Below are 25,165 nucleotides of genomic sequence, written 5' to 3'. Positions count from 1 at the left end.
AAAATGTTTTTGTTCCAGACAAAAAGTACAAATTTGAAAAATCAGTTGCAAGTGGAAGATCTTTTCGATATGAATGGTTAGAAGGTTATAGTTGGTTAGCATTTTCACCTAAATTAAATGGTGCTTTTTGTCTTTTTTGTACCCTTTTTTCTCATCGAGTTAACAAAAATTGCAAAACCAAAAGGTTAATTTCAGAGCCTTTCAATCACTGGCCGGGTGCCTCAGCATTTTTTAAAAAGCATTGCAATGCCCGAAATGGGTTTCATCAAGAGTGTAAACGGCTTTATGATGCACATCAAAGTAGAGTTATGGGGAATCAATTACCTATCAACGAAGTCTTGATTTCTGCAGGTAACAAAAGGGCAATGAAGAATAGGGATGGTCTTAAACCTGTCATCGATACAATCAAAACCTGCGGAAGGCTGGGTTTACCTTTACGAGGCCATGATGACGACTCAAAATTTCACCCTGAAATTGGTGGTACGTCAGGTGAGGTTGGTAACTTTGTTGAACTTCTGAACAATAGAGTCCGTGGGGGTGACAAAAAATTAGCAGACCATATGAAATTTGCGCCAAAGAATGCAACTTACATCGCTCCGCAGTCTCAAAATGATATGATTCAGGTTTGTGGTGATGTTATTGTTGAAGAAATCGTTGATGAAGTGAAGAAAAACAAGTTTTACACCATACTCTGTGATGAGGTCAGGGACCTAGCAGGTGAAGTACTGATGTCTCTTGTTTTAAGATACATCGATAGCGTGTGCGAACTCAGGGAAGATTTTGTGAAATTTCTTCATTGCAAAGATGGTTTGTCAGGAAAAGCCTTAGAAAAATTGCTACTCAAATGCTTGTCCGATCTTGGCCTTAAAATAGAAGATTGCCGTGGTCAGGGGTATGATGGAGCTGGCAATGTAGCAGGTCATATTAATGGTCTTTCTGCCCGTATCTTAGCGAAGAATCATAAAGCATTCTATACACATTGCTATAATCACAGATTAAACTTGAGTGTCTGCAAAGGTTGTAATGTTAAGCCAGTGAGAAATATGATGGATGAGGTTGGAAATCTGTCATACTTTTTCAACTTGTCCGAGCCTCGACAAAAGGTTTTGAAGGAATGTATCGAAGTCGAGAATAAGAAAAAAGCTAAGTTAAGGGCTAAAAAACGAAAGAAAAATGCCGAAAAACAGGTCGGGAAAGGAGAGCCTCCCAAAAAGAAGACTAAGGTGAATGGAAAAGTATCGCAAAATTTGATTGAGAATGAAGAAAATGTTAAACAAGAGGCTCAGGGAAATAATAAACCGTCTAAAAGCGCGGCCGAACAAGGCAAAGAAAATCTATCTGAGAGTGAGGCTGAGGGAGAAAAGAATCTTTCTGAAAATGAGACTCAAGATTTAGATGAGCTATTTGACAGTGACAGTGAGGGAGAAGAGAAGATCTCTGAAGACGAGGCTCGAGGTGAAGATAAGTTATCTAAGAGCAGAGCTGAAGAGAATGGGAATGTTTCTAAGAATAAGGTCAAGGCTGCGAGTAGTTCAAAGAAAACCTCTTTAAAGGTAAACAAGGTAAAGAAATTGAAAGATGTTTGTCGGACTCGATGGTTAGAGAGAATATACGGTCTGGATATTTTTGAAGACCAGTTCCCAGCAATTATCAAAGCCTTAGATAAAATGGCATATAGAGTTGATGGTTGTTGTAATGCTGAGACCTCATCCAAAGCATTTAGCTTTCTTAAGCTTTTGAAAAACTTTCCATTTATTGTTTGCCTTGTGATTGTTCGCTCTGTTTTGGATTTAACTCTTGAGGTAACACAGCTTCTTCAAGGAAAATCCAACGACATATGTGATGGTATTGATCTGATAGAGGCTATGAAAATAAATGTTAAGGAGAAAAGGGAGAACGTCCAGGAATTTCATGATAGTTGCTATGAAACTGCTTTAAGACTGGCCAAAAGTCTTGATGTCGAAGAGAAAAAACCTCGTTTTGCAGGAAGGCAAATCTACAGGGAAAACCACAATGTTGCAGATGTTAAATCTTATTTTAGAGCTACGATCACCATCCCACTACTAGATCATGTTTCCACAGACTTAGAAGCCCGTTTTGATAATAGTAATTTAGATGCTTATTACGGCGTATGTGTGATTCCAGAAAAACTTGTGTACCTTGTAGAACACGCATCTAGAGCGAAATATTCTTGGAAAGTGAAGTTTAAAAGTTTTTGTGTTGTCTATGAGACAGATTTTCCAAACTATATGTCACTAGATTCAGAAATGGATTCATGGGAGATCTTCTGGACTCAAGTTTATCAGGGTACACTCCCAGGAAATGCGATCACCACTTTACAAGCTATCCCATTTGCTGGTTATGAGAACATCAAAACTGCTCTTCGTATCTTAGCCACATTGCCTATAACTAACCTGATAACAGATGTTCATAATTTTCTTACGCGCACGGTAAACCTCTAAAGGCACTTGAAAATTATACATCTGAGGAAAATAGTCCTCCCGCGGAAAATTCTACAACAAGAATCTTGTTGTGCGCCGGAAAAATAAAAACTAATACGGCGCCCTATTCATAAACACAATCGCGCAACTTTGTTGTCATTCCCAGTCCTTTTAGACGAACGCGGTCCTTACGATTTCGAGATTGCATATTCGTCAGATTGTTTGTTTTCACACATCCCTTTAGAGCTTCAGCGTGGTGTGCAGAAAACATTCACAATCTGATCTCAGGTTACCTATAACTAGCTGTGAGTGCGAACGTTCCTTTTCATCTCTTAGACGTTTGAAAACTTTTACACGGACCACAATGACTGAAACTCGTTTGAATGGCCTTGCAGCAATGTATATCCACAAGGATAGGGATCCTGACGAGGAAGAATTGATTAACAGATTTGCCTCAATGAAGAACAGACGGGTCGACTTTGCAAAAGACTGATATTTGTCTTGCCAATTTTACCCTCAATTTAAATTATATTTTGAACATCTTGAGTTTTGTTGATATTAAGAAATTTAGAATTAGTTTGTTTGCTTCTTTTTCTGTTTTGGCTGAGTTTAAAAACGCATTGAGTAGTTTAACAGGTTTTCCTCAGAATTACCTTTGCGTACCTCCCTTGTTTGTTTTGTTTTGTTTTGTATATATTTGCTTGGAGGAGCTAACTTGCCTTCGCCCCTGGAAACAAATAATTTTAAAACAACAATGTCCTTGAAAATTCTGTCCTAATCAATTTCAGTGGTGCATTCAAATTGCATGCCTTAAACTCATAAGATCGATTCAGTTTCCATGAGCGTCGCCTGGTCCAAAGTCCAGGTATTCACAATTAAGTGAATGAATAAGGATGGGCTCCGTCAAGCAATTATATCATTTTATATGTTATCGTCTACATCAAATATAATCCATTTCTATTGATATTCTATACAAAATATAAAATAAACGAAATGAATAATCCACTACCCGAGTTGACACCAGAAGAAGAAAACTGTTTCTTAGACAGTGATGTTGAAACTGTTATCCCTACAGATGGTTTGCCCCAAAATGACGCACGGCATATTTTAAATGGAAAGGTAACGATTCGGAATCGCAGGAGGCGCCAACGCAAGAGAGCCTTAGTGAAACATCTTAAGAACGAAAATGCCAGTTTGAAAGAAAACCTGGAACGAGAAAAAGTTATTTATGAAAGGAAGGAAAAAGAACGCACGCAATGGTTGGAAAGGGAGGTCGCACAATTAAGGTCATCCCATCAAATGTGTCTACTACAACAAGATATTATAAATCGGCAATATGGCATTTTGGCACAACGACAAACTACCTCGTTTCTTCCACAACAACAACTTTTCCAGCATCGGTACTCCATTCCGAACTTACCTAACCCGCAACTGAATGGGATTCTACAGCAAGATGTTAACGCCTTACAGTTGTTGAATAATATAGTTTCTTCACAACCAAGTTGGCCATATTGTTCAAACTAGCTCGATTCATTTCAACCTACGAAGTTTATTTTAAGTTATTTCTGTAAACGATTTACGATTCTTTTGATGGAACACTTAACTATATTGAGTGGTTGATGTACTTTCCTTTTTAATTTGATATTGGCTATCTTGTTGAAATTTTCTATTTATATTAACCCAGAAGGACTGGTCTGTTGAATCGACTTGTTTCACCATTATGATAGTAAATGTTTCTAGACTATTACCGTAAATTTTGTAATTTAACGCGTGGTAAAATGTGTTTCAATATAATTTCAGCGGAGACAAAAAAGGCTGTAACTTTTGATAAAATTCGAATTAGATAGCGGTTTTTTGTTTGTTGAAAAGACAAACAGGAGTGGAATATTATCTTCAATATTTCCTCCAATTTTCCCCTAATTATTAACGCGTATTCGGCACGCCTGAATTCCGTAATTAATTCTTCTCTATTTTTTCACGCGTAGCGTCCAAGAAAATTTACGGTATGTCACCGTTAAATTGTTATAAAAAAAGTAGTAATATTCAATTTTGCTGAACACGTACTCTTCTGGTTATTTATATTTTATAGACGATATCTTTGTACATGGGGAACCCCCCTTTTTAACTGTTAATATTGTGTGATTAAATGTAATTGTAAGTGAGGTAGAAAGTTTTTATATCGTGTAAGTTAGTTTTTATATCACGTGTTTTAAGTTTTAAAACCGAAAATATTAAAGTTCCTTTTTAAGCAAAAATTTTGATTTTTTTTTTTTTTGGCGGGGGGGGGGGACCTTAAGATTTCTGAAAGTTGACCTACTTGGAAAAAAACCTAGATACGCCACTGACATTCGTTGCAACGTAGGTGGTATTTGTTGACATCAAAACGGCCTGTAAATAAAGTTAATAAAGTAACAACAAAAGTGAGACTACAAGTTTAAAAAAACTTCTATAGGTAATCAAATGAATATAAGTGAATAAATTTGGTAACAATTACAATTTTAAGAGGAGATTCCTATAATTGTTGACTTTGAAATTTCTAAATCAAATTGCTTACCTTTCAATGTAACGGCAATGCAATACTCATCTGTAGCGATCTTGGTGACCTCCTTACTGCCACAAACTGAACAAACACATTTAAGTGGTGGATAGCGAACTAAAAGTTAATGAAAAAATAGCAATTCACAGATGTTCCCTCCCTTTTTGTGATTTTGAGAAGGCTCTATGCACTATGATTAAAGTGTGTATATGAAGCTGTTAGATGTATTGCATGATACATTTTCTAATTATAACTGACTATTTGAAAAATACCTGTTGGTATAATTTCTTTCTTCTCATCCAAACACTCCAGAACATCTAGGTACCTGCCAGAGGACAATCTATCATGAAATGGATTTGCCAAGTGGAAGACATCGTCACATACATGACAAAATGATTTGTGACAATCCATGCAATAAAGATCACCAAGTCGATCACAACACACATTACAATGTTCATCCAAAACTTCCCTATCCTGCACTGTCCTCCAAATATTCTTCCTCAGCAAATCCCAATCTTCTTGGCAGGATCTTGATCTTTCGAACCATGACTTCTTCTTTTTTTTGTTTTGACAAAGTTAAGAAGCGTTTCTAACCAACTATTCACTGAAATAAATTAAAATAGTTGATCGTTATTACTCTGTTACATTATAACACCAAAAATGTTTTTTTTGCCAGTTTTTCCCCTTTTTTTATGAGGGTGGATTTGATCTTACATAGAGTCTTATAACAGTGAAAATTTTAAACAATGTTTTTTCCTTAATTGACTTCAAGAAGGGATGATATGATACCTACTTTTTGTATCACTTTGTGGATTTATGTCATTTAATTCTTCATTATCGATGGTGTCCAGATTTTCTGCAATTTGCCAGTTTGAATTTTTTGCATCAATATCCAAAACTTGCTCATCTGCAGTGATTACTGGTGAAAATAACAAGAAAGAGTTGAAATTTCAATACATACAAGATACACAACTCTATTTAGATTTAGGTACCTCAATATTACCCAGTGCATAAAGTAATGTAACTGCACATTTACCAGTATTTGATATTCTTCTTTTCATTCCATTGTTATGTTTTGGTCTCTTCAGCTTGTAGATCCTTTGACCTAGATTATCCAAAAAAAAGAGAAAGAATGCATGCATTTAAAATTGAACAAGACAACAAACCTTAGCTAAAGATTAAAACTTTCAAAAGTTTTTGTGCAATAAAATTCAGGTTGAAAAGTTTGAAACAGGGAGAAATCTTTTTGGTCTGTATTGATGACAAAATTTAGAGTTTCAGTTGTCCCGCACAAACAAAATATACTAACCAGTTTCAGCAGATCTCTTGAGTTCAACAAAGCAAATCTCTGATTTTTTCTTGGGTTTTGCTTTAGCTTTAAGTGATTTGTTAACTGCCACAATTTGTTTCATCAAACCAAGACCTAAACAAAGTGATGTGTAGACAAAGAATTTTTGTAATTTTTAGGTTTTTAGCAACCTTCAAAATTTCCCATGGAATTAATATTATCCTCTTTACAAAGAAATAACAATTTTTCAAATCCATTCATGTTAAAAGAATAGTTTTAGTGATTAAAATGATGCAATCCAGTCATCTGCAGTGTGAAGGAAAATAGAGAAATAGAAAAAATAGAGAAAAAATTATGATAATGCATGTTGTGTAAATTATTTTTTACTTTCTGTAAGTTTGATATAAACTACATATGATCATATTGATAAAAAATTATCAAGGGTGGTAGATTCTACCCCCTGCTTGCTATTAAGAGGGTTTAACTTGTCTTGTCTGAACACTGCTTTAAAGTAATTAAACAAAATCAAACCTTCAAAATTTCATATCTTGTATAGCCAAGGTGATAAGTCAATAGTAGTAAGTTTAGTTGCAAAAGAAATGGTGAAAACATGCTTTCTTTGCAAAATACTTTTTATATATTTCCAAGGCAACTAAAATACTTTGTTTTTCAAAAGTAACTGAAGCCTATTCCCAAGGGCAAAAAAAAACATTCTTGGTTTTATCTAAAACATCAGACATAATGCTACATGGATGATATGTTTTTTCTTGTCCTTTGACAGTAATTGATTGCTTATCCTTAGACTTGTGTTATTGTTAGCAATTGACAACTAATCAATAATAATAATATATCAATAATCAATTCTAATTGATTGAAATTTGTTTTAAATAATATATATTTCCCTATTTGCAGCACTGTTTATACATGTAATACCTTTTCAGATGTTACAACTTAAAAAATTCTTGAAATTTATAAATTCTTGACCAGCAATCATGATCTAGATAACTGAAATGATAGATTAGCACTATTGATCACCCAATAAAATGAACTAATAAATTAGACAAACCTTGATTATTACACTAGTTTAGCATTTTATCCCTATTACATTTATGTAACTTATTAAATAAAATTTATTTTTAGCAATTGTTTGAATCGAGGACTCCCCCATTTCAAATTTTAGCCACTATTTTACAACCAGCTTTTCTTTATCTTTGCATATATAACTCTTTTGTTTTTGTTTGGCGTCTTGTTGTGCACCTTCCTAGTTTTGCTGGTTGTTCTGCCACTACTTATACTCTAATTCAGCCTACTCTAGCCATTTCTCTAATTTAGCCTTCTCAAGCTATTTCTTTGTGTCCTCTGTTAGTGCAAAAAAATTTACATAGGTTATTTACTTTTTATTTTTATACAATCTTATAATTTTTATGTATGGATAATGGGTCTTATGACCTTTTGATACTTAAAATATAGATAGATAGATAGATAGATCATTGCCGACTTTTAAAATCTGAATGCAAATTATTTAATCATCAATTATCAATCTCATGTCATATCATGTAATCCAGACTGTCTTAAAAAATCCAAGTGTTTGATTAAAATTCAAGGAACTTCTGCAAAGTATGACAACAGAGAAAGTTCAGCAAACCTGACAAATATTATAGTTCCACAAAGTTCGACCAGTAAATTAGTGTGCAGAGACTTTAGAGCTTTGAGTAGTGGCCATCAGTTTAACAGGCACACCATGCAGATTTTTTCTTTAGTTCTTTAGTTCTATTAGTTTGACAACAAAACTTAATAGAAATTTATCGACCAACAAAGTTTGATTTTTTAAATTCTGAAAAATTGGTTTATGATTAGTTCCATTAAAAAGTTATGTTTTTAAAGGAGGTTAATATTAATCTTAGAGATTTTTAATTAATCTTTAAGATTGAATAGAGCTTTCGGGATTCTATGACATCGTCTTAGAAAAGTTAAGGTTTCTTGGACAAAATATCTTTTGTGGTTAAATTTAAGATTGGACACTATAATAAATTATTAAATCATTCTTGTGTAAATTTAAATTACATAACTCTCATTTTTTAGATTGAGATATCGGTATTCATGTTTCATATCAGACCAGATATCGGTCTATTGCTCTTTTTGGTTGAGGTAAACAAATATTTTGGATTTCTTTTTGTTTTCGATCAAAGATTGCTCCACGTTCATATCTATTCAATACCATCGAAGGGTGATATATTGCACTTTTCTGCCATACTTTTTACTCACTTTATTTCCTTTGTTTTACTCAAAATTCCAGTCATCAAATTAAATCTCTTGTTTACAGATTGAAACATGTGATCAATTACAACCTAAACCTTACAAAAATTTGCCTTTGTCTTTAAAATGTACATATTGGCGATTTGGTAAAATACACCGTGCAAAGGATGGCAGAGAAGCGCAATGTATCACTCTTCGACGTTACTAAAGAGCTTGTATATAATTCAAAAAAGCTGAGTTAGCAAACAAACATTTCTCAAACTTTAAGACACAGTATGGTGTTTTATATATATGCAGTAATGGTCATACATTAATCAAATAATCGTAATTCAAATATTGATGTGTACCTTAAAAGAGAGTACCATGGAAAGGTGATATCGTGAAGTCGGGTAACTTGCATCAGTGGAGGGAAACTTGCATAGCCATCAAATGCCGCCCACGCTAAAAAGCTCTAACAGAGTGATCCAATTTAATTTAATCGCAATCAAACTCAGCGAACATAATAGACCTTTTTTCAAAGAGGACGTCCTGTTGAATAATTATTAAGTCCAGCCATAAAAACAATGATAGAGCCATGCATAATTACTGTATAATGCATATTGTAATAATTATGCATGGTTTTATCATGTTTTTCTGCTGGACTACATAATTATTCAACAGGGTGGCCTCTTTGAAAAAAGGTCTATTGTAATCGAAGGTAATCGAACCAATGGAACATAGTCAACGATAATCGAATTGCAAATTATTCGATCACGTTCGATTACGTTCGATTGGTTCGATTACGTTCGATTGGTTCGATTACGTTCGATTGGTTCGATTGCGATTTTTGTTCGAAGTTGTTCGATTGACACCGTCTGGTAATATCAGATCACAATCTAATATCATGCCTTTCAGTGGCAAATGTGGTAAATGCTTGTAAATGCATATGCATAAAAATTAGGCACTGTGGACTGTGGACCTGTGGACTGAGGTTTGATTCCAACTCGCAGCGGTTCACTTGGCAAGTGGATGAACCTTCGCCAGAGTCAACCCATGCCATGTGAGGGGAATTGGGTAGTCAGTTCAAGGTGCTGACTGGACTGGGCGTTAAAAAACAATCACAAAAACTTGTTTTTCCACCACTCGCCGACATTTTCACAAAATGTGGCAAATGAAAATGTTGAACACAAAGAAGAAACTACTTACTTGTCTTTCTTGGTCGCTTTGACTGTGATGGCTGTGAGGAACACTGCTGCTCACCATCATTATTTTCTGCCATAAATAAGTAATAATATGTTGAACTATCATCTGTTCCTGTATGTTTAAAAGAAAAGAAATTTGAAAGTAGCCATTTTAATTTTAGATAGAAAGTTCAAATCAAGACAACAAAGCAAAGCTTTTCGAGTTGTGCAACAATGGATAAAACTTTGTTATCTTGATTTTATTTCATCCAGCAAACAAGATAAGTTGTACTGACGGTATAATAATTACTGTATACTTTTTGCTTTCCCTTTGTGTCCTTGGGTTAGATACCCGGGTTTCTTTTTAACCGTATAGCGGTATTATCATAGTTCCGTAGTTTTGATCATTAAATCAACTAAAACCATTGATTGAACGATTAAAACGAAAAACATGATAATCATTGATTTAACGTTCGCTACTATGTTGCCTAATGGAATTAGCAATAACTGATGTTTGGATTATTTCAACAATTTTGTACCATTTTATGATTACCTTTTTCAGAAATAACTGGACTGGGCAGTTTCAACATGTTGGTGCACTGATCATTTATTCTTTTGGTTGTCTTCGGAGTGAACCAGATCCCTTAAGGTAATGAAATTGTTTATTTGATATCTTCTGAGTTATTCTGCACAAATATTTTGATAAGAACCAAATGAGAAAAGACTTTTGGTCACATATAAGGAAGAATGTTTCAACATTTCAAGACTCTGAAAACCACTCACATTACTGTTCAGCAATTTCAAACCTAAGAAAGACCTAAAAGTTCAGAATTTACCATTTTCCTCAGGTACTTCAGCTTGACATTTAGGTTTCAACACTGAATTGTTTTTAGTTGATGTGTCATTGTCGATTGTTTGGTGTTCTATGGATTGACTTCTGTTTGTTGTTTGAATGTTGAAATCTGCAAAAAGAATTTATGATAATGATGTATGTACTAGAATTTAATTTCTCCGTAAAATTAGTTCCCACCAAAATTAAATATTTTGCTCAGTCGCCAAAATAAGTTCTCCCCAAAATTAAATGTTTTGGTATTTTGCCTAAATAACTTCTTGAGTTCACAAATAACGCCTCCAATAAGGCAAAGTAGAACAGATTTACGCTGTCTTTCTTCAAAATTAAAAAAACTCATCAATCGTCAAAATAAGTTCTCGCCAAACTAAACATTTTCAGGATTTTTGCTGCTCGTCGAAATTAGTTCCCGCTAAAATAAGTTCCCTTAACGTAATAATAACAAATTAAAATAGAAATAGTGGTGCATTTCTTGAAACTAAGGCAATGTGTCAGTATTAATTTTATATTCCATGCACACACATTTTGTTACTTTATTCAATGTGACATTTTTTAAACCTTGATTACCTAGAAAACTGTCCATATTTTTGGCTTTTTCTTGAACATCGTCAATGTCAACATATTCAGTCAACAACTTGTCGTTGATATCAAGATTGATTGCTGCATCTAAAAGAAGAAAGATGCCAAATATTTAGTCATATAAATGATAAACTTTGGCCATATTGATTCAACATCGGTCAAAAAAAAGAAAGTCACAGTCTTATTCTTTAGTCTTGGAATATTGCTATAATGGTTTTTACCTTTCGCAAGGATTTCCTGTGCAAGCAAATTTGATGTATTTGCCTTGGCCTTCTTTGATTGGTTTTCTTTCTCTAAAGAAATTAGGGTCATTCAACTACCTTAAAGGAAGAAATTTTGGCGGGAATTTAATTTGGCGGATGGCCGAAAAAACTAAATTTGGCAGGAATTTCTTTTGGCGTTTGCTGAAAAATGTATCCTTAAGATGGCGTAAAAACAGCAAAAAAATGCAAAAACACCTTAAAAGAGATCATCTTTTCAAAAAGTTTAATTTGGCGGGAATTTAATTTGGCGGATGGCAGAAAAACCAAATCCGCCAAATTAAATTCCCGCCAAAATTTCTTCCTTTCAGGTAGTAATGTAACTGTTGGTAAAAGTTGAAACTTAATAAAAAGTTGTCACTAATAACATCAAAATCATTCAAAGATGAAATAAATTTTGAAATGTATGCCAATATTTCACAATGAACTTTCACAGTCAACCTTTCAACTTTTTGTTTTTTGTTTTTTGTTTGATCCTCTTTCTTTTTTTCCTTTGGAGTTTCTTAAATAGAAACAACTGTACCTGAAGATTGATGTATAATATAATAATTGAAAAATGACAACAATAGTATGAAAATGCAGAATAATATAAGAAAAACTCTAGAAATTCAAAAAATTCGGCGATTCTCGGCTGTTCTGGCGATTTTTAGAAAGTTCCTGTACCAAAATCAGTTCCATTGAAAATTGAACCATGCTTAATCGTGGACATTGTTATAAATAATGTTTTTGTTTGAAAAAAAAAACAAAGACATAAACGAAAAAATCCAATGAAAATCTGCAAAAACGGAAAAAAAAGGTCTATTGTAATCGAAGGTAATCGAACCAATGGAACATAGTCAACGATAATCGAATTGCAAATTATTCGATCACGTTCGATTACGTTCGATTGGTTCGATTACGTTCGATTGGTTCGATTACGTTCGATTGGTTCGATTACGTTCGATTGGTTCGATTGCGATTTTTGTTCGAAGTTGTTCGATTGACACCGTCTGGTAATATCAGATCACAATCTAATATCATGCCTTTCAGTGGTAAATGTGGTAAATGCTTGTAAATGCATATGCATAAAAATTAGGCACTGTGGACTGTGGACCTGTGGACTGAGGTTTGATTCCAACTCGCAGCGGTTCACTTGGCAAGTGGATGAACCTTCGCCAGAGTCAACCCATGCCATGTGAGGGGAATTGGGTAGTCAGTTCAAGGTGCTGACTGGACTGGGCGTTAAAAAACAATCACAAAAACTTGTTTTTCCACCACTCGCCGACATTTTCACAAAATGTGGCAAATGAAAATGTTGAACACAAAGAAGAAACTACTTACTTGTCTTTCTTGGTCGCTTTGACTGTGATGGCTGTGAGGAACACTGCTGCTCACCATCATTATTTTCTGCCATAAATAAGTAATAATATGTTGAACTATCATCTGTTCCTGTATGTTTAAAAGAAAAGAAATTTGAAAGTAGCCATTTTAATTTTAGATAGAAAGTTCAAATCAAGACAACAAAGCAAAGCTTTTCGAGTTGTGCAACAATGGATAAAACTTTGTTATCTTGATTTTATTTCATCCAGCAAACAAGATAAGTTGTACTGACGGTATAATAATTACTGTATACTTTTTGCTTTCCCTTTGTGTCCTTGGGTTAGATACCCGGGTTTCTTTTTAACCGTATAGCGGTATTATCATAGTTCCGTAGTTTTGATCATTAAATCAACTAAAACCATTGATTGAACGATTAAAACAAAAAACATGATAATCATTGATTTAACGTTCGCTACTATGTTGCCTAATGGAATTAGCAATAACTGATGTTTGGATTATTTCAACAATTTTGTACCATTTTATGATTACCTTTTTCAGAAATAACTGGACTGGGCAGTTTCAACATGTTGGTGCACTGATCATTTATTCTTTTGGTTGTCTTCGGAGTGAACCAGATCCCTTAAGGTAATGAAATTGTTTATTTGATATCTTCTGAGTTATTCTGCACAAATATTTTGATAAGAACCAAATGAGAAAAGACTTTTGGTCACATATAAGGAAGAATGTTTCAACATTTCAAGACTCTGAAAACCACTCACATTACTGTTCAGCAATTTCAAACCTAAGAAAGACCTAAAAGTTCAGAATTTACCATTTTCCTCAGGTACTTCAGCTTGACATTTAGGTTTCAACACTGAATTGTTTTTAGTTGATGTGTCATTGTCGATTGTTTGGTGTTCTATGGATTGACTTCTGTTTGTTGTTTGAATGTTGAAATCTGCAAAAAGAATTTATGATAATGATGTATGTACTAGAATTTAATTTCTCCGTAAAATTAGTTCCCACCAAAATTAAATATTTTGCTCAGTCGCCAAAATAAGTTCTCCCCAAAATTAAATGTTTTGGTATTTTGCCTAAATAACTTCTTGAGTTCACAAATAACGCCTCCAATAAGGCAAAGTAGAACAGATTTACGCTGTCTTTCTTCAAAATTAAAAAAACTCATCAATCGTCAAAATAAGTTCTCGCCAAAACTAAACATTTTCAGGATTTTTGCTGCTCGTCGAAATTAGTTCCCGCTAAAATAAGTTCCCTTAACGTAATAATAACAAATTAAAATAGAAATAGTGGTGCATTTCTTGAAACTAAGGCAATGTGTCAGTATTAATTTTATATTCCATGCACACACATTTTGTTACTTTATTCAATGTGACATTTTTTAAACCTTGATTACCTAGAAAACTGTCCATATTTTTGGCTTTTTCTTGAACATCGTCAATGTCAACATATTCAGTCAACAACTTGTCGTTGATATCAAGATTGATTGCTGCATCTAAAAGAAGAAAGATGCCAAATATTTAGTCATATAAATGATAAACTTTGGCCATATTGATTCAACATCGGTCAAAAAAAAGAAAGTCACAGTCTTATTCTTTAGTCTTGGAATATTGCTATAATGGTTTTTACCTTTCGCAAGGATTTCCTGTGCAAGCAAATTTGATGTATTTGCCTTGGCCTTCTTTGATTGGTTTTCTTTCTCTAAAGAAATTAGGGTCATTCAACTACCTTAAAGGAAGAAATTTTGGCGGGAATTTAATTTGGCGGATGGCCGAAAAAACTAAATTTGGCAGGAATTTCTTTTGGCGTTTGCTGAAAAATGTATCCTTAAGATGGCGTAAAAACAGCAAAAAAATGCAAAAACACCTTAAAAGAGATCATCTTTTCAAAAAGTTTAATTTGGCGGGAATTTAATTTGGCGGATGGCAGAAAAACCAAATCCGCCAAATTAAATTCCCGCCAAAATTTCTTCCTTTCAGGTAGTAATGTAACTGTTGGTAAAAGTTGAAACTTAATAAAAAGTTGTCACTAATAACATCAAAATCATTCAAAGATGAAATAAATTTTGAAATGTATGCCAATATTTCACAATGAACTTTCACAGTCAACCTTTCAACTTTTTGTTTTTTGTTTTTTGTTTGATCCTCTTTCTTTTTTTCCTTTGGAGTTTCTTAAATAGAAACAACTGTACCTGAAGATTGATGTATAATATAACAATTGAAAAATGACAACAATAGTATGAAAATGCAGAATAATATAAGAAAAACTCTAGAAATTCAAAAAATTCGGCGATTCTCGGCTGTTCTGGCGATTTTTAGAAAGTTCCTGTACCAAAATCAGTTCCATTGAAAATTGAACCATGCTTAATCGTGGACATTGTTATAAATAATGTTTTTGTTTGAAAAAAAAAACAAAGACATAAACGAAAAAATCCAATGAAAATCTGCAAAAACGGAAATTTCCGGCATTTTTGGCCGGAAAATTTTTTTCTTAAAAATCGAACTCAGTCATGTTTTGAGCATTGCGAATACGCATCTTTCTGCAAAAAAATCAGAAAAAACTAGGGATGACAATTTGAGAAAATGTCAAAAAACCGGTTTTTCCGGCATTTGTCCGGCATTTTCGCCCGGAAATAAATGTTTTTCGAAAATCAGGCTCCCTCACATTTTAGGTATTGTCATTTTGCATCAGTGTGAAAAATTTCAAAAAAAAATATACAGTACAGCTTGAGAAATTCAAGAAATACTGTTTTCCGGCGAAAATAGGTTGTTCCGGCGATTTTTAAATAGTCCCGGCTTCAAAAATCAATTTTATTGAAAATTGAAACATGCTTGATGGTGGGCATTGCTATTAATAATGTTTTTGAATGAAAAAACAACCAACTATAAGGAAAGAGTCCGATGAAAATCCAGAAAAACGGCGATTTCCGGCATATTTCCGGCATTTTCAGCCGGAAAAGATTTTTTCTCAAAAATCTGACTCGGCCATGTTTTGGGCATTGTTACTACGCATTTTTGAGCAGAAAATCAGAAAAAACTAATGATAAAATCTCGAGAAAATGCCCGGAAAAATTTTTTTTTCCAAAATAGGGCTCCGTCACATTTTCGGCATTGCCATTTTGCATCATTGTGCCAAAAATCAGAAAAAACTAATGAGCCAATCCTGAGAAAAGCTGGTAACAGACGGACGAACGGACGAACAGACGAACGGACGAACGGACATCGGTTAATTTATAGGACCTCTACCCCACCGGGGTAGGTCCAAAAAGTTGAAAGCTCTGTTAGTGAATATTAGCTCAATGTTCTGCAGATTTCGGACTTTTTTCCTATGTGAGCGTCATATCTTTTTTATTGTTTTAGGTATCATTCTGACAAACCTTTAGTGATTTCTGTTGGATTGGTCTTGCTTGACTCGGGATTGTCATCGTTTTGTTCTATGGTTAATGGAGTGATAAAGGTATCTAACAAAATTATCTTTGATAAAATCTACTTGTTACAACAAGATTGTCCTGGAGGGAGTGAAAGAAAGTGAATATTTTCACCTTGATGGAGGGGGGCTAATGTAAATGGGGGATTTCAGGAAATCCAATGGGAAGAGGGGGAAGAAATTTGTCCATGTTCAACATTAGTGTCTTTATTGCAGGAAATTGATATAGGGGGGGGGGGGTAGAATACCAAATGGGGTTTTTCGGCCCCAGATTGAGCATAGTTTCTAAAAGGGTCAAGACCCCCCTTAGGTAAGAGGACCCCCCTTAAGTGCTAACCCCCCCTTCGAGAATTCATTTAAAATTTCACATCCCCCTTAGAAAATCAATATAAATAAAAAATTGAAATTTTGCATAATTCAAGGAAGATCCCCCCTCATCTAAGAAGACCCCCCCTTAGGAAAGTCATACTTAATATCCCCCCTTGCTTTTGGTTCATCAAAACCCAAGACCCCCCTGAATGTAGGTAAAGAAACTATGTGGAGGGACCTAAACACCTGGAAGATATCATGGTCTAGACTTATACTGAACTAGGAATTACCTTGTTGGCGCTTTTTCTTTCTTTTTGGTCTTCTCACTTCGTCTTTAAAAGGAAAATATATATAGCTACTTTTTAAAGGCTTTTAAATAAGTAATATTGGGTGGAACGAGTTTGATTTAAAAAGGAAAAGGACTTTTTATCCAGTTTAATAAACAACTATGATTTAATGAAATTTCAGAAATTTTGTAAAAAATTTGCTCAGATTTTGGGAGCAGTGGAATGGTAGCTAGCCGTGGAATGTCTTATTATTTACTTGACCTCTGCCAAACCAGATAAAAATGAAACATAAACAGAAAATGACCACTTGAAAAATATTTTAGGCTGACATATATGCTCATGTTATGCTTAGGAATTCTGCAAATCTGAGCCTTCATATGCTTATAAGCGTTATGCTTATAAAAAAACATGTATGTCAAAAAGTATATATATATATATTGTATATTTGCTCACTGCTTTTGTAGTTTGAGCACTCTTGGATTGGGTGGAGAGTCTTCATTTAAGACGCTCACTATTTGCATTAAGCATTGCTCGCTGCTCGCAGTTTGAGCACTCTTGTGACTCCACAATGCAATCCACAAAATGTGTAACCGTACATCCTGTGCCCAAGTTCAGGAGTTGCCATAAAGCCATTATGGTAATAACCGGGAGGGCACATTGCTATACATTGTATATTTGCTCACTGCTTTTGTAGTTTGAGCACTCTTGGATTGGGTGGAGAGTCTTCATTTAAGACGCTCACTATTTGCATTAAGCATTGCTCGCTGCTCGCAGTTTGAGCACTCTTGTGACTCCACAATGCAATCCACAAAATGTGTAACCGTACATCCTGTGCCCAAGTTCAGGAGTTGCCATAAAGCCATTATGGTAATAACCGGGAGGGCACATTGCTATACATTGATATTTGCTCACTGCTTTTGTAGTTTGAGCACTCTTGGATTGGGTGGAGATCTTCATTTAAGACGCTCACTATTTGCATTAAGCATTGCTCGCTGCTCGCAGTTGAGCACTCTTGTGACTCCACAATGCAATCCACAAAATGTGTAACCGTACATCCTGTGCCCAAGTTCAGGAGTTGCCATAAAGCCATTATGGTAATAACCGGGAGGGCACATTGCTATACATTGTCAAAAAGTATAGACATGTAAGAAACATTGAGGCTGCTTGGTAAAAATAGTTTCTTAAAAAAAGTGTATTGTCATTATTTAGCTTCTATTTGATAGTACACGCGCTTTTTTTATAAGAATATCTATAAAGCGTGTATTTTCTTTTTCTAGCTCGAATTGGATGGGAGCTCACAGATATCTAACGACCAGATGACCCTTAACAAGATCACTCTCAGATGCGCGTTATTGTCTTAGTGTGTTATTATAATGTATGAAAGAAGAAATACCTTTACTCAGTCTTCGTTTTTTTCTTCCTTTGATCTCAATGAGGAGTGCTGGATAATATTGCTTAAGATGGGGGTAGAAGAAATTGTACTTTTCCATCTCCTTAAGGTTTTCGAGCGGTACTAGTTCCCCAGTATGGTTAGTTGGCTTTAAAGTTGAAAATGGGAGGGATAAGTTTAGGCGTTTTCCGTTGGATTCTTCCTCTGTAAAAATAATCTTTAACACAGGTCCAGTTTCTTCCCCTAAAAGAAAATTGAAGTGTTTTTTTAAGTACGACCAAATTTTTCACAAAGTTAGAATGAATGTAAGCCCTGACCAAAAAATTAAAGTTGCTTATAAGAAAAATGTGTGCTGGAAGAAATTACACGGGACCTCACAAGTATCTTCGACACCTTCTATTGAAACAAATGTCACTTACCAAAATTGTCTGCCAGTTTGGCTGATGGTTTACGTTCTCTTTGCTGGCGAGACATGATTCCTTACCCAGCTGGCACCGAACGTTACGGTAACGTTATTTTATGGTTATTTTAGTGTTCCAACATTAACTAGCCCTAAAATAACATTAATTTAACATTGGGAATATAATGTTAAAAATCAAACGTAAACTTTATGTTGCATTAACGTTATAATCAAATGTTAAAAAACTAACACCATTCTAATGTTACTTTAATATTACAACATCAATGTTACATCCCAAGCATTTCGCTAACGTTGATTTAATGCAACTGTTTAATGTTAATTTTAACATAAAAAATAAACATTCGATCAATGTTAATATAATATTAATACTTAACATTGGTATAATCAACAATAATTTAACGTTACGTTAATGATACAATAAAAACATTACATTCACAAACACGCTGTACCTTTGAAAATGCTGTTTTTACCATTTCTTATCGTTCAATTCTGCTTTTGTGATGGATTAGTGCATTTAGCATTACCCTAGGTGAGGATCGAACTCAACCTTGACCATTCAACTAGAAAATTAGATAATCAACTAGTGAATGGTCTGCTAGGGATTAAATCTTAAATGGAAAAACAGGTAAATACAGTGGTTAAAACAAGATCATCCCTAAATTTAAGTCTTTGGCTGCGAGAGCATGTTTTGACACTTTCAGGAGAGTATATTATCTAATGTGCTGAATCCAAAGTATTTAGCAGTATTTGAGCTCATTTTTTGGACTATTTTACCAAACAATGCAATGGGAGCGTGCCTGAGCGTGCCTCTACCACCGCCAGTCCAGCTTATTTCACGCATGCTCAAATGATACAGTTTTGAGCTTGTTTTGAAATTGTCTGGGGGTCGGTTGAACCTGCATAAAACACAGGTAACTTCTAAAGAAGAATGCTTGCGATAGAAAATATGGTAAGATTTCTATGAGATTGATTTCTTTCATATTGAAATACTATCATTTCATAAAGATATAAAAAAATACATTAGGTTAAGTTGTATAACTTGAACTCTTTCTACGAAACCGAAACCCCCGTCTTATTTTCCATTATTTTTACCGCCGATTCACTTGAACTGTTTCCCTTCACGTCCGAAATTATCTAAAACATCGTGGCCGTGGATCGCAGTGAAATTAATTTGCTTTATCAAGTTTAAAGAATGGCTGGAGGCAAGCATGTCAAATGGTAATGCCAATAGGAATGCTTATCAAAGAGAGTACAGAAGGCGAAATAAACTTTTAGAAGAACATTTTCAAAATGTAAGCTCTGAAAGTTCCTCAAGCACAGCAGCAATAAGTCCAGCTCAGGTTTATGATTCGCTTTTTGAAAATGTTCAAGTGGATAGCAATCCCAACCAAAACATTTTTAGTGACAATCACTACAGTGATTGCAGCAGTGAGGAGAGTGCTGGTAGCGATTGCGAAGGTGTGCTAAATTTGTTGAGAGAAGACATTGGCCTTGATGATGATGTTAATCCACAACAGGATGCTCCTAATAATGATGATGTTGGACCTAACTTTTCAACACAAATGTCTGAATGGATTCTTCGAAATAAAATAAACCGAACCGCTAGTAATGAGCTTCTTGCTATTCTAAGACAAAATGGTCATGAAGAGCTACCTTTATGCACGCGCACGCTTTTAAAAACACCGCGGAACTATGCAATAATAGAAAAATGTGGCGGTAGCTACATTTATCTTGGCTTGGGTAGGGGTATCTCAAGAGTGTTGGTGAAAGGTATTCAACTAGATCTTTGTGAAATCGACCTTATTATTAATGTCGATGGATTACCAATTTTCAAGTCAACAGGCTCCCAGCTGTGGCCAATCCTTGGTCACTTTTCCGACAGTCAACCATTTACAATTGCCTTATTTTTTGGAACATCCAAGCCATCAAACCCACAGGAATTTATGCAGGATTTTTTAATGGAATACACCTTTTTGAACACAGAGGGACTTGTTTTCAACAATGTCAACTACACAGTAAAGATTAAAGCTTTTGTCTGTGATGCACCAGCACGTCAATTCTTGAAATGCATAAAACCTCACAACGCATACCACGGTTGCGAGAGATGTGACATAGAAGGGAATTATGTTTCAAATAGAATGACTTTTAATGATAAAGGTACTCTTAGAACAAGTGAAGCTTTTAAAAATTATGATTATGCTGGCAAACATCAAATTACACTCACATGTCTTGCGGATTATGGTATTGATTGCATTAGTCAATTTGCGCTAGATTATATGTATTTAATTTGTCTCGGAGTTGTTAAGAGGTTAATGTCTTGTTGGAAAGAAGGATCTAGACCTTATAAATTGTCAGCTGGCCAACTCACATTGATATCAAACTCTTTAAACCAAATGAAAGGGCTTCTTCCTTCTGAGTTTGCAAGGCAACCACGTGATCTTAAGGAACTGAAACGGTGGAAGGCAACAGAGTTTCGTGAATTTTTACTATACACCGGACCTGTTGTCTTAAAGAATATTTTATCAGAGGAGCAGTATGAACACTTTCTTGCACTTTCAATTGCTATGAGAATTGTACTTGAAGAAGATTGTGCATTTAGATCAAAGTACAGTGATTATGCAAAAGAGTTGTTAAATTATTTTGTTCCAATGTGTAAAGAACTTTATGGTGAAACTTTTGCTGTATACAACGTACATTCGTTATATCATATTGTAGATGATTCAACATTCTTTAACTGTTCCCTTGACAAAGTATCATCCTTTCCATTTGAAAACCATCTGCAAGTCTTCAAGAAATTTATTCGTAAGGCTCAGAATCCACTTAGTCAAATGGTGAGGCGAATAGAAGAATTTGACAACTTTTCTGTTGATATGTGTTCAAAGAAAACGATTCAATGTAAAATTTCTACAAATGGTAAAGATTCATGGTTTATGCTTGATGATGGAATTTTTGTTCAGCTACAAGGCAATGTAACATCAGCAACACCAGATTTCAAGGTTTTCAAAAAGAGGATGTATCGTCATCTATACAAGGTACCATGTAATTCCAAATCACTTGGAATTGTTTTCATCAATGGAAGATGTAACTACAAAGTGAAGAAACTTCCAAAGTATCGTCTTCATCGTAAAGCTGTTTGTCTTCCATACAAAGATGGGAAAGTTCTGACCCCACTGTTGAACGTAATGAAGAAATAATTTTTAAGAATTAAACTTGGATATTATTATATCTATTTTTTAACTTATTGGACCTACCTGGAGGCCCTATAAATTTACCCCTGTTTGTTCGTTCGTTCGTTACCCGGCTTTTCTCAGGATTTGTCTATAGGAATTTTCTGAATTTTGGCACAAAGATTGCAAAATGGTGATGCCCAAAATGTGACGAAGCCCGATTTTCCAAAAAAATATTTTTTTTTGTACTTTCATGAATAAGATGGTTTTTTTTATTGTTTATCATATCTTAAGTTGAATTCTTCCCAAAGTTTTGTAAGCGTATATCCTTGCATTGTAATTTTGTGCACCAGTACTTTTGCAAAATAATGATTATCACATTTGTCACAGATAGTCACTTAAAGGGTTAAAGGGTTTTCTGCTTTAATCACTTTAATTTTATGTTCAATGTTCTGTAGATTAACCAGGTAGGTCCATAAAAGTAGGACTAGTTTATTTTTTACTTCAATGAGTCATGACTTACAAAATAAAAAATCCCATTAATTTTTTAATGCGTTTAATTTTTGTTTACTCTTGGCAAGCTAATTTTGTTTCTCTTATAGAGATACCAAGTGTAAAATAAAATAAAATCAAAATTATAATGTCCAAATCAAGAAGCTCCATTGATAAAAATGCGTGGGTGTTGGTAGTGTATTTTGATTTTACTCGTGCCGGCAGGCAAATTGAAGAGGAATCTATTGTGCCTGCACACTGGCTCAGCAACAATGAGAAGAAATTGTGGTGGCCTGATGGAAAGATAATTTCAAATAAGATTTCAATGATTCCCTCGTGTGATGGTTGGTCATCGTACGAAGTCAAAAAAGTAAAGTTTTCAGGTAATCAATTTGATGTAAAATTCTTATTTATACTAGCAATGATTTCAAATTATTGACAAGTATGCAGCATAGTTTGAAGAATCTGGGCTACCTTGGTCTCTACACTCCTATTTCCATCAGACTTAAGAATCTCTGCTTATTTTAATGATACAAGGAACATGGTTCTTGGAAGAAAAAAATCTATATATATTATTAGGTAAGAGTGATAAGAATGAGATGGAGTTGGGTTTTAAAGTCATTTACTCTCATTTGTGTAGGATCAAAAGAGGATTGTGAAGAATTTGCCAAAAATGGTTACACCACAAACGAAGAAGAAGGAAGCAGAGCCCAAGGTTTAAATTAAATTTTATCTACAATTCATCTTGCTGACAATAGAATAAACATTTGTCGAAGTAAAGTTTCTGGGAAATTTAAATGATATGAATTAGATGGATTTTGGATAATCTTTCAAACATTTCAGCAATAAATCAGAATAAATACTTATATTCTATCGTTTTATCCCATATTTAGATCCTAAGACAAGAAATAGTCCATCTACTAACAGTACCAGTACCCCATTCTTAAAGCAAAAAGGTTTGATCTCAATATTATCTTACTCAAAAAGTGAAAATAAATTAATTACCTTAAGAGAATGAATTTTGACAAATTTGGATAATTTTTTAAAAGTTAATTTTTCAATTTTGACATAGTTCTTTCCCTTAAGGTCAGTAGTCTGGTCACTAGTACCAAAGCAAGTTCTTGCTCAAATTTAAAATTTCCTTAGTCTCTCTACTGTTAAGTTTTTTGATGTAGTTCTTAAAAATTTTAGATGTAGATCTCAAAAATATCTTAGATTTTGTGAATGATTGAAGAGTAACTTTTTTAAATTTGCATTCCAGACATTTCCAGGACCTATGCACCTCCATCACCACCACCTCCTCCACCAGAACTGAAAAGACGATATAATCGTATAGATTCGTCAGAGAGTGAGACTGACAGTGATGATATCCAATTCAAAAAGAGGAAAGTCAACGATGACTCTCAAAGTATGTTATTTTAGCTTATGTTCTTAATGAAAACTACACTTGTTTAAGCTATTGTCTCTTGATATGAGTTATGCAGGGATTGCTTCAATTTTGAAAAATTAAGTCTCAAAGAAAACTGGAAAATAGATTTTTCTTTAAAAAAGTTGAATGTAAAAACTTAAATGTCTGTGAAATTACCTTTTTTTAAAAGGAGAGGAATGTTAACATTGTTTTTATTTCTTTCCAGGCACATCTGATGACAATCAGATCAGTGGTGGAGACAATCGAGGCAGTGCTGGAGACAATCGAGGCAGTGGTGGAGACAATCGAGGCAGTGCTGGAGACAATCGAGGCAGTGCTGGAGACAATCGAGGCAGTGCTGGAGACAATCGAGGCAGTGCTGGAGACGATCGAGGCAAAAGAAGTATTCATTTATTTTTCAATTATTTTCTTACAATTTTTTACCCTTTTCTATTCTCAGTTTAACTAACTCAATTTTAAATGAAAAAGATGGAAAAGTTCCATAGCGTTGCAAATGTATTAGTTTATTGAATTGTATGAAGCCTATTTTATTATGTTTAACTCAAAAACATTATCAAAGTGATAAAATTTTAGATTTGAATTGTTTTCTACAATTTATAATTTCAGTCGTTGGAGTTCCATTTGCAAGAAAAGATTCAGAACCTCGAAATAAATTTCCTATAGAAGAAGGAAGTAAGATTTTCATTTTACCTTTTCCCATTTTCTGTTGGAACTTCTTTGACTGCTCAAAATACTAATTCAATTGGGCACCTTTTTGTGATTCATTGCAATAATTTGGAGTCAATCGCATTCACAACGTAAAAGTAATTATAAGCGTATAATTTGAAGATCCCTCATATAAGGCTTACTCTCAACCCTAAATGAGCCCCTGTCTGACTCATAATTCAGTGTCAAGTCCACCTATATAGTCTTTTTATTGGGAAACAAGAAAGAGCAAGCTAGATTTAAATTATATTTTGACTTTTTACCATAGAATATCAAAAGCAAGTGCTGAAACTTCTCGTCTCTATTAATGACAAACTGAACAATCCAAATTTAATGTCCGACGTCTCCTCGGTTGACCAACCAGATGATGGCATCACAAGAATGGAAAATATGGATCAGTTCAACACCTTCGAGCAAACTTTGCACGAGTCAGGAGTGTACAATGTCCTTGTAAGTTTATAACTTCAGCATATTCCTCATTAAACGTTCAAGTTAAAAAACTGTGCCCAAATAAAAAATATCGGTTAGGGTGCAAGCCCTCGCTCAATCTGGCTCAATCTATACTTCTAATTCACTTCTCTAATATTTTTCATTATTTAACTATTCTAGCGTGCAAAGTTGAAAAGACTTGGTGGCAAGGACATCAAGGCGGCCACAAAAAAACATTATGAGCAGGTAAGCTAACCAGCCTACATTATGTGAACCCATCTCTAAAGGGAGAGACGTCTCAAAAATTCCTAAAGAGAAGGAAGGGAAGAGTAAGGGTTTTGGAATTTTAGTAAAGTTTAGAAAACGTATTTTATTACTGGTCAGCAATTTTACCAAAAAAAAAAACACTTTCAGCAAGAAATT

At 34.3% G+C, this 25,165-nt stretch overlaps 3 protein-coding genes across 4 annotated transcripts; 1 reads left to right on the top strand and 2 right to left on the bottom strand.

The window, feature by feature from the left end:
- Nucleotides 1–308: 308 nt before the first annotated feature.
- LOC136811082 (52 kDa repressor of the inhibitor of the protein kinase-like) lies at nucleotides 309–2,462 on the top strand. Its single transcript, XM_067067682.1, has one exon. The coding sequence runs from the start codon at nucleotides 309–311 to the stop codon at nucleotides 2,460–2,462; it is 2,154 nt and encodes a 717-aa protein (XP_066923783.1).
- Nucleotides 2,463–5,010: 2,548 nt separating this feature from the next.
- Nucleotides 5,011–9,837, bottom strand: LOC136811064 (uncharacterized). Of its 2 annotated transcripts, none has more exons than XM_067067662.1 (6): nucleotides 9,707–9,837; nucleotides 6,287–6,400; nucleotides 6,014–6,082; nucleotides 5,771–5,896; nucleotides 5,250–5,581; nucleotides 5,011–5,094 (listed from the first exon to the last, which is right to left on the bottom strand). In XM_067067662.1, the coding sequence occupies exons 1-5, from the start codon at nucleotides 9,777–9,779 to the stop codon at nucleotides 5,478–5,480; spliced, it is 486 nt and encodes a 161-aa protein (XP_066923763.1). In that variant the 5' UTR covers nucleotides 9,780–9,837; the 3' UTR covers nucleotides 5,011–5,094; nucleotides 5,250–5,477. The 2 variants fall into 2 exon arrangements, with proteins under 2 accessions (XP_066923763.1, XP_066923764.1); XM_067067663.1 differs by having other exon boundaries at nucleotides 5,303–5,581.
- Nucleotides 9,838–10,205: 368 nt separating this feature from the next.
- On the bottom strand, nucleotides 10,206–18,573 carry LOC136811081 (uncharacterized). Its single transcript, XM_067067681.1, has 12 exons — nucleotides 18,519–18,573; nucleotides 18,103–18,342; nucleotides 16,064–16,120; nucleotides 14,317–14,388; nucleotides 14,084–14,182; nucleotides 13,502–13,627; nucleotides 13,219–13,308; nucleotides 12,691–12,798; nucleotides 11,332–11,403; nucleotides 11,099–11,197; nucleotides 10,518–10,643; nucleotides 10,206–10,324 (listed from the first exon to the last, which is right to left on the bottom strand). The coding sequence occupies exons 1-12, from the start codon at nucleotides 18,571–18,573 to the stop codon at nucleotides 10,206–10,208; spliced, it is 1,263 nt and encodes a 420-aa protein (XP_066923782.1).
- Between the last annotated feature and the right edge of the window lie 6,592 nt (nucleotides 18,574–25,165).

Source organism: Clytia hemisphaerica, unplaced genomic scaffold (genome assembly GCF_902728285.1).
Source record: "Clytia hemisphaerica strain Z4C2 unplaced genomic scaffold, Clytia hemisphaerica genome assembly, whole genome shotgun sequence".
Classification (NCBI taxonomy): domain Eukaryota; kingdom Metazoa; phylum Cnidaria; class Hydrozoa; order Leptothecata; family Clytiidae; genus Clytia; species Clytia hemisphaerica.
Note: the sequence above shows the minus strand (reverse complement) of the source record. Positions and strands in the feature narration are given on the sequence as shown.

Excerpts from the sequence above, each read along its gene's own strand:
- LOC136811082 (XM_067067682.1), top strand. The coding sequence starts at position 309 with ATGGGGAATCAATTACCTATCAACGAAGTCTTGATTTCTGCAGGTAAC.
- LOC136811064 (XM_067067662.1), bottom strand. The coding sequence starts at position 9,779 with ATGGCAGAAAATAATGATGGTGAGCAGCAGTGTTCCTCACAGCCATCA. Across the intron at positions 6,083-6,286 it reads CAAGAGATCTGCTGAAACTG|GTCAAAGGATCTACAAGCTG; the intron begins GTTAGTATATTT and ends TGGATAATCTAG. Across the intron at positions 5,897-6,013 it reads AAGAAGAATATCAAATACTG|TAATCACTGCAGATGAGCAA; the intron begins GTAAATGTGCAG and ends TATTTTCACCAG.
- LOC136811081 (XM_067067681.1), bottom strand. The coding sequence starts at position 18,573 with ATGTCTCGCCAGCAAAGAGAACGTAAACCATCAGCCAAACTGGCAGAC. Across the intron at positions 14,389-16,063 it reads TCCAACAGAAATCACTAAAG|AGAAAGAAAACCAATCAAAG; the intron begins GTTTGTCAGAAT and ends TAATTTCTTTAG. Across the intron at positions 13,628-14,083 it reads AAATATGGACAGTTTTCTAG|ATTTCAACATTCAAACAACA; the intron begins GTAATCAAGGTT and ends TTCTTTTTGCAG.